The sequence below is a fragment of the Gymnoscopelus braueri genome (assembly GCF_963280865.1).
Source record: "Gymnoscopelus braueri genome assembly, chromosome: 11".
In the NCBI taxonomy this organism is placed as follows: Eukaryota; Metazoa; Chordata; class Actinopteri; order Myctophiformes; family Myctophidae; genus Gymnoscopelus; species Gymnoscopelus braueri.
This window is the reverse complement of record NC_137613.1, coordinates 1,370,102-1,384,725: the sequence shown is the minus strand read 5'-3', so window position 1 is coordinate 1,384,725 and position 14,624 is coordinate 1,370,102. Positions and strand designations below refer to the sequence as shown.

The window sequence follows — 14,624 nt, the reverse complement described above, 5'->3', positions numbered from 1 at the left end:
ATCGGCGATCACGCTGCAATGGAGGGTCGCGTTGGAAATATTATTGTTCCAGGCGTTAGTCGGGACCCTCCGCCGTCTCGCACGCACGCTTTGTTTACATGCATTTCCGCGTCGGGGCTTCTCACAGCACGAAATGTATAACGCAAGTGGATGGAAGAAATGCTGGCACTCAACGTATAATATTTTAATAAACCTCTGGCACCCAATGTGTTAAAGGGATATTTCACTTTCAAATAAAATAAACATTTAAAAAATATATTAAAAATAAATGAAAAAAGTAATGGAAAAAAATCACGGCCCCCTCACGCATTAGAGTGTCCTACTAATGTGTGAGGGGGCCGTGATTTTGCCATAACTTTTTTCATTTTTTAAAAATATTTATTTTTAATGTTTATTTTATTTGAAAGTGAAATATCCCTTTAAGCTTCTTTTAATTTACTTGACTGCGTTTCCCTCCAGTGACATGGAATGTAATGTAATGCATCATAAATGTTAATGTTTTGTCATTGATGTTTTGCCCATGATGTCCTGTTAGATTGGCTGGTGAAGTCCCAGATTATGTTCACCAGTAACGGCCCTGTGCGCTCCGGGTTCATAGGTTCAAAAGATATAGTGAAGCCTTAGTGCTTTTATGTTCCAGCGTGGAACGGTAAGACTGGACTTGCGGTCTTGAAAGAAAAAGATACATTTATGTAGTAAGAGGTCTACGGGCCGACGGCGTGGAATAAAATCCCATTACACCTAAGACAGTGTGGAATAAACTCCCATTACACCTAAGACAGTGTGGAATAAACTCCCATTACACCTAAGACAGAGTGGAATAAACTCCCATTACACCTAAGACAGAGTGGAATAAACTCCCATTACACCTAAGACAGAGTGGAATAAACTCCCATTACACCTAAGACAGAGTGGAATAAACTCCCATTACACCTAAGACAGAGTGGAATAAACTCCCATTACACCTAAGTCAGTGTGGAATAAACTCCCATTACACCTAAGACAGAGTGGAATAAACTCCCATTACACCTAAGACAGAGTGGAATAAACTCCCATTACACCTAAGACAGAGTGGAATAAACTCCCATTACACCTAAGACAGAGTGGAATAAACTCCCATTACACCTAAGACAGAGTGGAATAAACTCCCATTACACCTAAGTCAGTGTGGAATAAACTCCCATTACACCTAAGACAGAGTGGAATAAACTCCCATTACACCTAAGACAGAGTGGAATAAACTCCCATTACACCTAAGACAGTGTGGAATAAACTCCCATTACACCTAAGTCAGTGTGGAATAAACTCCCATTACACCTAAGACAGAGTGGAATAAACTCCCATTACACCTAAGACAGTGTGGAATAAACTCCCATTACACCTAAGACAGAGTGGAATAAACTCCCATTACACCTAAGACAGGCAGCCTCTGTGGATAGCTTTAAAGCACAGCTCAAGACCTATTTCTTCACTCTTGCTTTTAGTTGATGTTTAAATCTCTGTGTTGTTATTCATGTCCTCACTGTTTTGCCTGATTCACTGCCTTCTTGCTATTATTTTAATGTTGTTTTATGCTTTTTTTTTGCTTTATTGTTGTTAAATTAGTTGTACTTTTACTGTAATTGTAGTCTTGCTCTGTAAAGCACTTTGAGTTGCATTTCATGTCATGGAAGGTGCTATACAAATAAAGTGTATTATTATTATTGCTGTTTTTCATATAATGTCACTGTAATGTCATCAACTATACAGAGAAAAAGTGAGTGACATTATCAGAAAAATGAGAAAATAGAAGATAAATGTAAGATAACGTTGTTGGATGAGACCCAATGTTTGTGTTCACCGTTCGTACCGTAGAAATGACTCAAAATAGTGCTACTTTCTTTAGCTATTCCTGTATGTGTATCATCTATAGAGGCTGGAGCATGTTCTTTCTTTATGTATACCTGAATGTGAACCATCTATAGAGGCTGGAGCATGTTCTTTCTTTAGCTATTCCTGTATGTGTATCATCTATAGAGGCTGGAACATGTTCTTTCTTTAGGTATACCTGTATGTGTATCATCTTTAGAGGCTGGAACATGTTCTTTCTTTAGCTATTCCTGTATGTGTATCATCTATAGAGGCTGGAACATGTTCTTTCTTTAGGTATACCTGTATGTGTATCATCTTTAGAGGCTGGAACATGTTCTTTCTTTAGCTATTCCTGTATGTGTATCATCTATAGAGGCTGGAACATGTTCTTTCTTTAGGTATACCTGTATGTGTATCATCTTTAGAGGCTGGAACATGTTCTTTCTTTAGGTATACCTGTATGTGAACCATCTATAGAGGCTGGAGCATGTTCTTTCTTTAGGTATACCTGTATGTGTATCATCTATAGAGGCTGGAACATGTTCTTTCTTTAGGTATACCTGTATGTGAACCATCTATAGAGGCTGGAACATGTTCTTTCTTTAGGTATACCTGTATGTGTATCATCTATAGAGGCTGGAACATGTTCTTTCTTTAGGTATACCTGTATGTGTATCATCTATAGAGGCTGGAACATGTTCTTTCTTTAGGTATACCTGTATGTGTATCATCTATAGAGGCTGGAACATGTTCTTTCTTTAGGTATACCTGTATGTGAACCATCTATAGAGGCTGGAGCATGTTCTTTCTTTAGGTATACCTGTATGTGTATCATCTATAGAGACTGGAGCATGTTCTTTCTTTAGGTATACCTGTATGTGAACCATCTATAGAGGCTGGAGCATGTTCCTCACCTGGTCCTTGGAGAAGGCCAGGATGTAACAGAGTTTCTTCCCCCAGCCCACCTCGTACAGCAGAGGTTTGTCACACACGTTCTCACAGGAGTCACAGTGGAGCCAGCGGCGCTGAGACACCGAGTACACCTCTGTCCATACATGATCTGAAACAACACACAACACACCTCTGTCCATACATGATCTGAAACAACACACAACACACCTCTGTCCATACATGATCTGAAACACAACACAACACACCTCTGTCCATACATGATCTGAAACACAACACAACACACCTCTGTCCATACATGATCTGAAACAACACACAACACAGAGTACACACATGATCTGAAACAACACACAACACAGAGTACACACATGATCTGAAACAACACACAACACAACACACCTCTGTCCATACATGATCTGAAACACACAACACAGACCTCAGCTTTCACACTGCCGGTCATATTATTTATAAACTAGTATCTATGTGTTCATGTGAGCAGAGATATGTACTGTACTGAAATACATTACAATTATCTTTCAGTGACAAAATTATTGTTTACCACTTGAGGCCCATTTCATACTTCATTCACAGTGTCAGAAGAAACTAGCAGATCGACAAGCTCACAACGCATCGTGGTTAAAATACACATTCACCCAAAATGCTGAAAACAGAGCATTACTGTGTCAAAAGTAATCAACACACTATACTATAAACATGGTCAAACATTGGCCAAATTGTCAAATATTACAGGGGAAAATATCACAATATCTATCTGTGGAATTGGAGTCAAACTAAATGTAATGCCTTAACTCCTACACTTCTAAGTGCTAGTCAGGGTGGGTGTACCCCGTTCAAATATGATTGGGGGGGGGGGGGGGCAGAGATACATTCTTTTCTCTAGTAACATTTTTTAATCCAGCACATGTTACGTGCATACGTGTTTCCTTGTGTCTGTACCTGTACTGTCATATAGATATATATATATATATATATATAGTGTGTACCTGTACTGTCCCAGATGTAGCGAGCCTCCAGGCCCAGAGATCTACAGCACAGGGTGAAACAGTTGGCCCATTCCCCACAACGACCTCTCCTGGTCTCCAACAGCTTCTCTGGGTTGTTGTATCTGAAGGAACAGAAGAACCAACATGTTCACATGAACACTAAACACACTGGAGGAACAGAAGAACCAACGTGTTCACATGAACACTAAACATTAGGGGTGGAAAATAAAATCGATTCAAAGATTAATCGCGATTCTGACATGGCCGATTATGAATCGATTCATAAATGTCAAAGACCGATATAAAAATAAAATAAAAACATATATATTTTTTCTGTTTTTCTGATTTTCTGTTCATCATATTGCACAGAGCAGCAGCCATATTTTGGTTGGTTATCAGAATATTGAGAAGGCTTTGTTATAAGTCAGTATTATTTTCTTGTTAGTTTTCTGCAATTGTTGATGTTGGCAAATATAACCTTCCAGCTGACAGTGACACATCTCTTCCATTGGTTTGTATTATCAATAAAAGATTATGGAAGTAAATTAATCACAATGCATCACAAATCACAATAATCGCATTATAATAGAATGGTAGCCCTCTGAATGGGATGGTCAGGTACCTGATACCCTACTAAACATACTGGAGGTCATTATAATAGAATGGTAGCCCTCTGAATGGGATGGTCAGGTACCTGATACCCTACTAAACATACTGGAGGTCATTATAATGGAATGGTAGCCCTATGAATGGGATGGTCAGGTACCTGATACCCTACTAAACATACTGGAGGTCATTATAATGGAATGGTAGCCCTCTGAATGAGGTTTCATCCTGAGGTCAGGTACCTGGTACCCTCCTAAACATACTGGAGGTCAACATGGACGATAACAGTCAGGTGTCATACTGTAGACAGCAGCTACAGCAGTGAGCATTAAAACACAGCAGAGCTACAGGTTAAGAGTCAAGAACCAAACCAAGAGGATACATAAATATAATAAAATATATTTGCCGTCAGGCAGAAACCTCTCAGCTCCATATTTTAACCTTATGTTTTTTGTAAATTAATGTCCTAATTGGTCATACTACAGTGTCACAAAAAAGTAGCAAAAATAGCAGAGGTACAACCTCAACATGTGACGTGTTTTGAGCTGGTGACGGTCCATCTGCTATTCTTGACATTTTTAGAAAAGTAAGAGTTTTGGACACCATTTTTCTTTTGAGATTTTCACTTGACTGGAGTATTTTCAATTTGCAATACTTTTACTTCTACTTCACTACACCTCAGAGGCAAATAAAGTACTTTTACTCCACTACAATTATTTGAAAACTTTAGTAACTCGTTACTTTCTAGGTTTTGAGTATCATTACAAAACATACATTAACCACTTCAGACCTATATATACTCAAGCTATTTGAAAATAGCCGATCTACAATCTCACAACACGTCGCAATAGGACACATTGTGAGCTTGTAGAACAGCTATTTTCAAAAATGGGACATTCGGCAATATAAGTACTTTAACTTTTGTTACTTTAAGTATATTTTGATGCCAATACCTTTGTACTTTTACTCAATAGAATTTTGAATACCAGACTATATTTACTTACAAATTAAACAAAATTAAATTAAAATACTAGTACTTCTTCTACCGCTGGTGTGTGGTGAATTCAGTTTCAATAATCCATACCGGATGCAATTCTGAACCAATTGCTGTAATTTAAAGTTATGTAATAAGCAGCATGTGGGTGTTAATTCTGTGTTCTTTCTATGAAATTTGATATATTTCAAGGCAATCAAATGCTAAAGCTTGGAATGTAAACCTAGGACCTTTCTGCGCAGAGACCCATTTCTTTGTGTACATCACAGAGAGATGTTGGACATGAGACATGATTAGACAGAGGCTACAGTGATTGTGATGGCTATGCAAGGCGCTTTCTCTCCTTTCAATGTGATGTTTCTGTGCCCTTTTCATCCGGTTTCCACCTGACAGCAACGATACATAAGCTTACATTCTGTACGTCTCTGAATGTGTGGAAACACATCTCTATGTATAAATGAATATGTACTACTGTAGTCTATCAACAGTGAATACATAACCACAGTAACTGAGGCACAGGTCACTTGTAAGCCAGTCTCTGTCTCTGCTTGACAACATTACAAAACTCATCCAATTGTACCATGTTATAGTCTGTCCACATCTGATCTGATCTGAGGACCAACATGTATTATATGCAAGGGATAATGCATGCCCTTCAGGGTGAATCACCCTGTCGGGCTTCAAATTTCAATAATGACCACCTCCCCATGCATTATCCCGCTTATTACACGGCTACTTAATAAATACATAAATAAATGTACCCAAAAGTAACAACAAAACGAAGTATTTCCTTGCTTACAGCAATGAAAGTATTCCATAAGCATTGGGCTGGGCGGACAAGTTCGCCTCGGAAAACAAATGACAGTATTCCACAAGGTAACCGGAAGACTCGCCCCCAAAACACACTCGCCCCCCATTCTATATACCGCCGATTTGCCTGTAATACCGCCGGATTTGCCCCGGGGCGACTGTGTTTTTGGGCGAGCGTTTTGGTATTCCCCCGTTGTTGTGCCACGATAAACAAGGAAGTGCAGTGGATCAAATAGAATCACTTTTCGGTTATTGCATCGTCTATTTCTCACTTCAAACGTTTTCAAAAACATTCTTGAGAGCAACGTTTAGTTGTAAATGACATTGGTTGTTTGTTTACATGGCTGTCATGTTGGATAAAGCATAAAACCAAGCAGCGCAGGTTGACATGAGCAGGTGCTCTGAGTCTCTGATTACACAGCGGTCCGTTATTGAGCTCATCGGTCATTATCAAGAAATAATGACTGATGACTGACCAATCAGAATCGAGCATTCAACCAAGCTGTGTAATAAAACAGAACAACACACTAACTAAGCTGATTTACCAGTGATCTAAAACCACAGGTTGCATGGACTTCTACAGAGGATAGACAGATGAATGTCTTTTTTTATCTTCACTTAGCCCTTCATCTCCTCTCTTAGACCCAAAACAAAGGAAGGCGTTTGTAGGGCTGTCACCCAGGGACGTGCAGAAGGATTTGGAGAGGCAGGGGCTGGAACTTCAAAAGGGCACCTATTGGATTTTTTTTGTTACGCACAATTACCATGCTTTTAGGCCTAAAAATCCGAAAATGTGTCATTGCGTGCTTAATGTCCTCAAAGTCACGCACCCAACAAGCTTTGAACTGAGCAGATTGGACCTTCCGTTCCAGAGATAATGGCCAAAAACATCTTGAAAACGGCCACTTTCGCCCGGTTTTCGATCGACGATTTTCGATTGAGTTTTGGCCATTGTCGCCCGTTTTTCTATAATAACACGAGTTAGGAAAGTCGTACGGCGACAAACTAGATACCTGAGGAAAGTTCACTTTGCGCTGCATCCAACACATCCACTGCCATGTCCGTCGGCCTTACCGCTAGGCCGCTAGGGGCCGTTGAAATGTATTTTTGTTTTTTATTTTTTCAGTCTGGAGAGGGCACTTTTTTAGCGTCGGGTAAAAAAGGGCAGGGGCTCAAAGCCCCCTTTCATGTCTATGTGTGCACGTGCCTGCTGTCACCAGTACAACATTTAAGTTGACCATTAACGACTGAATTGTGTTTTTGGCATTTTTTGAACATATGAATCACAATGTACTTTCTGTTTGTCTTTTGGACTTTGTAATAAATCATTCCACAGGGCAGATGTGACAAATTATTTAAATATACAAAGAAACTACTGACATATTTAATCATTTTTATAGTTTAACTCTCTCAGTGCCAATGAAAAAAAAAAAAAAAAAGCGAACTGCGCCAGATTTTTCTTTTCTTTTTTTCAAAGTAAAAGAAAATTGCTTAGGAAGCGAGATACAGCCTTTTTCAGTTATAGGTTAAACAAATAGTGGATGGAGCTGCAAATCTTCAGATGATGATATCTTGGGTTCTGAACATTAAAAAAATAAAATAGAAAACTTTTTTTATTTGTTTTTAAAAACCTCAGGATTTCTCGTTCTGGCACTGAGGGTATACAGTAAAAACTCGGGATAACTCGGGCCTGGCACTGAGAGTTAAATATTGCGCTAATTATGCTAAATTATTGCGATTATCTCAAATAATTGCGATTAGATACTATACAATACTGACTGACACACACACACACACACACACACACACACACACACACACACACACACACACACACACACACACACACACACACACACACACACACACACACACACACACACACACACACACACACACACACACACACACACACACACACACACACACACCTGGGGAAGCGGGTACAGACTTGGCAGGTCTGACAGTAGTGGCTCTCTACCCGCGGGGCCCCCCAGCGCTGGTCCTCGGCGGTGGGGCTCAGGGCTCCAGAGTTGAGGGTCTGCTGTCCACAGTGGGTGCAGGGCAGGGTGTCCACCCAGGAGAAGAAGTCCTGCTTGAACCAGGCCAGGAGCTCCAGCACCAGGAAGTCTGCCTCGCCCAGTCTGCATTCTGAAAGAACAATCAGAAAAACAATCATGATGATGATGAATGCCCTGTAGGCCATTGGTTCTCAAAGTGGGGTCCGGGGACCCCCAGGGGTCCTTGGGGGGGCTAACAGCAGCAAAATTAGTTAATTAAATACATTAAAAAAAAAAAAAAAATCTAAAATTATTCTTTATTTTGTTTTTTTTCCCGTTTTTCCGTTCGTCACAAAGAACCAGGAGATAACATTTTCCAAAAAGTTGCTGCTCCATTCACTTCAATGTTAAAAAATAAACGGACAAAAAAATATTTTTTTCTAAGTTTAAGCTGAGAAAAGTCTGGCAGTCTGTGAGGGTAAAAAAAAAAACTCTGGCAGTTTAAGAGTTACGCGTCACAATCATTTTAACCCCTTTATCCATATATATTATACTTTGGCTATTCAAAAATAGCAGATCTACAAGCTGAGGTCAGGTCTAGCTCAGGTCTAGTGACTCCAACTTTGGGCAAGGGTTCAGCCCAGTATGAACCCCAGTAGCTTCAACCTTACATTACCAAATAAAAGCTCATTTTAATGTTTTTAAACGTGTAAAACCTATTATTAGTGGAGGTTAGGCCTGACCTCGACTAGGTTAGTCGCGGGGGGTCCGAGTCGACTGCGTGTCTCTTAGTCGAATCTAGTCGATTTCTTTTTTTTCTTCTTTTTTTAAAGGGCCAAAAATGTTTTAAATAGTTTTTTGGCCAAGTCTACACCTGCAACCACACGTAACTTCCACTTTATTCTTCTCCTTCCTCGTCTTTGTATTGGTATTGTTTGTGTTGGAGCGCCTCAGTGCGGCTGCAGAGTTCATGTGCAACCTCTTCCAGAGAGAGATAGAGACACTAGAAACTCTGCTGGAGAGACAAAACAAACTGTGTAGACTTGGCCCTTTGAAATAAAATGTATTTTGGCCCTAAAAAAAAAAAAAATCGACTAAACAAATCCTTAGTCGGGGACAGGCCTAGTGGAGGTACTTCTGTGACCTGCTGGCAGTGAGCACAAGGAATGTGATGCTGGTCAGTCCAGAGGTGTGCTGTTGTGTCTACAACACAACTAGCTAAAATGGCAAACTGTAGCAGGACTTGATTCCAAAGAAACAAGTAGTTGGCTGTACCTAGCCCCTTTAGGTACTTTTTTTTATACTTGTGAAGGCGGTATCCAGGGTCCCTTGGCGCTCAAACCACTCTCTCTCGTACTCGCGGCTACCACTGTCTGGTCTCGGGCTAATATCTCGCAAATATCCCGCCTCCCCGCGTTGTGATTGTCATGCAAGCATGTAGGAGCTCGCCAATCAGAGGCGTTACGTAATGTAACGCCGTTATATTTTTCAGTAACAGGTAATCTAATTAATTACAATTTCCATTGTCGCAACGCCGTTACCGTTACTGACAATGAAATGTGCTCCGTTACCATGTCAAGCGTCCCCAAACTTTCTGTTACCACGGGCCGGCTGAGTGTGTGTGTGTGTGTGCGCAGTGCTACTACAGGCTGCTCCTGCTGCAAACATGACACGGTTAGAAAAAATACCAAGGACACGACAGTGATGTCTCTTACATACTTGAAGTAGGCTACAGTACTGTCTACCAGTACCATACCAGTTGTCTTGTCTGAAGTTGTAACTAAGACAGTTTTTCTTTAATTTACACTAAAAGCACTGTAGTGTAGTCCAGTGTTTTTCTTTATAGTTGACAAATGTATGTGAACATGTTGCTCTGTAAAGCTTTAAACCAAATTAAGGAAGAATTTTGATTAGCACAAAACTGTCTATGCTGTTCTACTCTATGCACCTGGCTTGTGAAACCTGCTCCCAAAAACAATCCAAATTCTTTGACATATTACAACTTTTTTACGCAAATAGTTACTTTTCCTAACTAGTTACTTTTACAATAGAGTAATTCAGTTACTAACTCAGTTACTTTTTTGGAGAAGTAACTAGTAACTATAACTAATTACTTTTTTAAAGTAACGCGCCCAACACTGCTTCTAAGCGACGAGATGTTAGCCCGAGACCAGACAGTGGTAGCCGCGAGTACGAGAGAGAGTGGTTTGAGCGTCAAGGGACCCTGGATACCGCCTTCACAAATACAAAAAAGGTAAACAGGGTCCGGAAAGGGGCTAGGCTGTACCTGGATCAGCCTGTTGGGCCTGCAGCAGCCTCTCTTTGGCGTTGGCACACAGCCTCTGATGGGGGATACGCTCCCTGGCCTTCTGCTGCAGCTCAGCGTTCTCATAAAGCATCACATGCTGGAAGTTGGACTGCAGGTTGACATAGAAGTTCACGCTGTTCTCCTGGTGGACAGAGGAGGAACAACAACAACAACAACGCCTCGTCAAACGCCGTCCATATGAACACAATGAAAAGCAACAAAGAGGTTCAACGTTCAAAGACGTTCAAAGTGATATTTTTTGGTTAAAACAAAAAGTATTTTGATAAGGTTAAAGCACTATATTGTGATAGTAATCATTGCTATAGAGTGTTTGTTCAGTAACAGGAGTCTCCCCGTCTCTCCAGCTCTTTAATAAACAGAAAATACATTTTTTGGTAGGTGACAATATTTCAGCCAATCAGAAGAGAGTACCCATTTATCAGCTTAATTAGTGTGGTTGCCCTAACAGGGCAACCAGACTATAGTAATCCTCACACTTTATTATTATTAATGGAGATAAACAATAGTTTAGATTGTCTCTCCTCCCACAGTTTTTATTCCCCAATGTAGTGCCATATCTCAAAATGACCGTCTTGACCTGGAATCGTGCGCTTGTATTTTGCTAAGAGATTGGTTAAATAGTTTAATTGATATTGATTTATTAGTGCATTAAATTTCCCCATCCGCTTTAATGAAAAAGTGAAAAAACTCAAATTCAAGTATTTTTTTCTCTGAAACCGTAAGAGCTAGAGTTACCAGATTTGGAGGGGAGGTTCATAATTTAGTCAGAAATTATTGAAAAAATAATTATACTAATCGGCCACATGGTGGCGCTATAACAGCCCCCTTTACGTTTTGGCCTATAACTCTTGAACCGTAGGTCGTAAAATCAAAATTTCTTTTCCCCTGGATTCCTTGGGTTACGACGCATCTCCCCATATAGGCCACGCCCATTTGCGTCAGGATAGATTTTCCGCCATTTTGAATTTTCTTCAAAACACACTTTTAGCTCCTCCTCCCATATATTTTGTCCAAATTTCACAAAAATCGGTACACATGATCTCTGGACCCATGCGATAAACATCTCCAAGCGGAATTTTGATATTCATTACCGTTCGTCCGTAAATGGCTTCCAAAGTTAGTTCGGAGGTGCCCGTTTTACCAAAAATGCTAGAAATCACGAACGAAACGTCCGGTCAATCCCAAATTTGAATCAAATGTCGAGGGTGGTTTACTCAACAAATCCCCAAAATAATTTCCACTTTGACCCATAGGGGGCGCCACAAATGCACAAAACGTAACCGTTTGATGCAAAAACATGATTTTTGGGGGGTTCAATCCTCTCTAAATGAAAAGCAAGTGATCTCAGGAGTGACGTGACAATGTAATTGGCGCAGCCTCCGACGGTATTCCTCCCAGCGTATTCCTAGAGCCCGGCGGCCGCGACCCGCGACTCGCGTCGGCGCAACCACACTTTGCAATTGCCCTGAATTGCGACGCGTCTAGTTTTTATAGTGTTCCAGTTCCCATTTTGTCTTCTCATTTCTTAGTGTCATCACTTCCAATTTCACTTGTTTAATCTGTATCCTGAGTCTGACTGAGTTCTCTATCCTGATTGGATAACATTGGAAACTGAAACTGAAACGAACTTCTGTTTATTAACACATTGGGTGCCAAAACCGTATATATACGGTTTTGCGCATACTAACGTTGAGTGCCAAAACCGTATATATACGGTTTTTGGAAAAAAAAAAAAAAAAACTACTTTTTTTTTTTTTTTTTTTTTTTTTCATTTTTTTTTTTTTTTCCTTCACAGCAACAGGAAATATCACTCTAGGGGTGGGACGATATATCGACATATCGATATATCGCGATACTTTCTCCCGCGATAAATAATCGATATCCTCCCGAAAAATATCGATATTAAAAAAATAAATAAAAAAAAAATTTTTTTTTTTTTTTTTTTTTTTTAAGTTTGATACGTTGTTTTTCCTACTCTGTATTTGTGTAATGATGATTTTGAACTGTTTGGTGCTATTTTATGTGTTTATGAATTGAATACAAGGACTATCGTGATATATCGTTGGTGAATTTTCATGCAATATATCGTGATATCGCAATATATCGATATTTTCAGATATCGTGATATATCGTTGGTGAAATTTCATGCAATATATCGTGATATCGCAATATATCGGCATTTTCAGATATCGTGATATATATCGTTATCGTGGGCCTAATATCGTGATACATATCGTATCGTGAGGTACCCATATCGTCCCACCCCTATATCACTCCTACAAGATTTAGACTCCAATCCACCTCCTGGTTAACTTATGACTTCAAAAACCTGTATCTCGGCTCCTGTGCACTTTTTTTTTTTACAATGTTAATTTAACTATTTTCAAATGGCTGCAACTATGGAATGGATTTCCGAATGTTTTAAATTTTTTCCCCCCGATTGTACGAGACCTGTATGTGTGTAATGAGGGGATCACCGTGAGGACGGTGATCACTGAAAATATTTTGTGACTACTTGAAAAAGGTTCAAAATGTTTAAAAAGTCCTGGCACTCAAAGTATAATATTTTAATAAACCTCTGGCACCCAATGTGTTAAAGAGCTGGAGAGACAAGGAGACTCCTGTTACTGATCAGACACTCTATAGCAATGATTACTATCAGAATATAGAGCTATTTAACACTTATTTTAACCAAAGAAAATCACTTACCCTACCTTTAAGATCATTATTTTTAAAAGATTTTCATATATTTAAAGAAATTAAAAATACATTTCAAATAGCCATTCAACAGAATTTCAGAAATATATATATATATATATATTTTTAAAGAAATTGCATAACAATAAATAGTGAAAATAGCCGATCTAGACAATGGAAACAAGCCCTCCTGGGTAGTGATGTGCGGGCCGAACCGTTGCACCGCAGGTCCCGCGGGTTGAACCTTTGGGGGTTTTAATTATCACGGGGCGGGGGGGCGGGGCGGGTCAACAGTGATACATGAGAGAAAAAGAAGAAAAAGCATTGTGGTACCTTCTCTACCTCCTGTTCTGTCTCTCTCTCTCCCCATCTCCTCCTCGCTCGTCTCCGCTCCTGGAATCATGAGCTTGTGTTCAATGTGATCAACATTTCATTCATTATGCACAGCTGTCTCTAACGTCAACCTCTCTCTCTCTCTAACGTCAACCTCTCTCTCTCTCTAATGTCAACCTAACTGTCTCTCTCTCTCTCTCTCTCTCGCTCCGTGGTGGGGCGGGGGGGCGGGTTATGATAAAAACCTGACCCGCTCATCACTACCCCGGGGCTTTTTGTGTTCTCCTTTAAACATCACATTTGTCTGTTTACTACCTGTACTGTTAACACACGTCTTAACACATTAAGACCAGGGAACACAGCTGTGTCATCTTAACATTTATTTGGCTATTAAAAAAAAATCATTTTGCAAATCTTTTATACGATTGTTTTAAAGCCAACATTTTTAACTCAAATCTTGGCTTCTGGGGATTCTACAAATGTCTTCTAAATCCTGTTGCTACATATCAGTGGTGCTCAAACAAACAAAGCTTTAAAACATATACATATATATATATATGTCACAGGTAGATTGGAAGTGGAGCGCTTGTTTTTAGGCTCGGGGCGGGGCTGCGATGCGAGGACGACGACAACACAACATGAATATACATACTTACTGGCCTCAGTGGCGCACTTCGAAAATCATTGGACTCCCCATCCACTACCACTGGGAGTCTGGGTTTGACTCCCGCTCGGGACATTACTTTTTCAAACAACCGCGGACTATTTTTTTTCGCCGATAAAGTATAGTTTTGGACCATGACGGAGGCGCGCCGGCTCAGGAGACCTTGAGGCCGAGGAGTCGCGCCCGAGCGCCTCCAGGCGTGAGTGCCCGCGACGACCGGCCGATGGTCTCCTAGTCGACTAAGCGCCGTCCGAGTTATGTACCGATAGGCACAGAATAGTAAATGATGTTGTGGGGACTGCGTTTGCCCCGCTATGGTTTGCCCCAACTGCCACTCACTGCACTAACATAGCCCGCCAGCCCCGCCTCCTCAGTCTCGCCCCCTTGTTCACGGGTGTGCGCGCGCGCGCGTGCATGTGCGCGTATG

The 14,624-nt window shown here is 40.4% G+C and overlaps 1 protein-coding gene across 1 annotated transcript in view; it reads right to left on the bottom strand.

Annotated features, from left to right (window-relative positions):
• The window catches only part of LOC308095013 (peptide-N(4)-(N-acetyl-beta-glucosaminyl)asparagine amidase-like), a 43,440-nt gene that overhangs the window by 20,305 nt on the left and 8,511 nt on the right, over positions 1–14,624 (bottom strand). The window contains exons 4-8 of the mRNA XM_080441924.1: positions 13,534–13,593; positions 10,462–10,624; positions 8,106–8,325; positions 3,765–3,886; positions 2,766–2,911 (exon numbers count right to left, since the gene is read on the bottom strand). Of these exons, the coding sequence (XP_080298050.1) occupies positions 2,766–2,911; positions 3,765–3,886; positions 8,106–8,325; positions 10,462–10,624; positions 13,534–13,593 (711 nt within the window). The remainder of the gene's footprint in view (positions 1–2,765; positions 2,912–3,764; positions 3,887–8,105; positions 8,326–10,461; positions 10,625–13,533; positions 13,594–14,624) is intronic.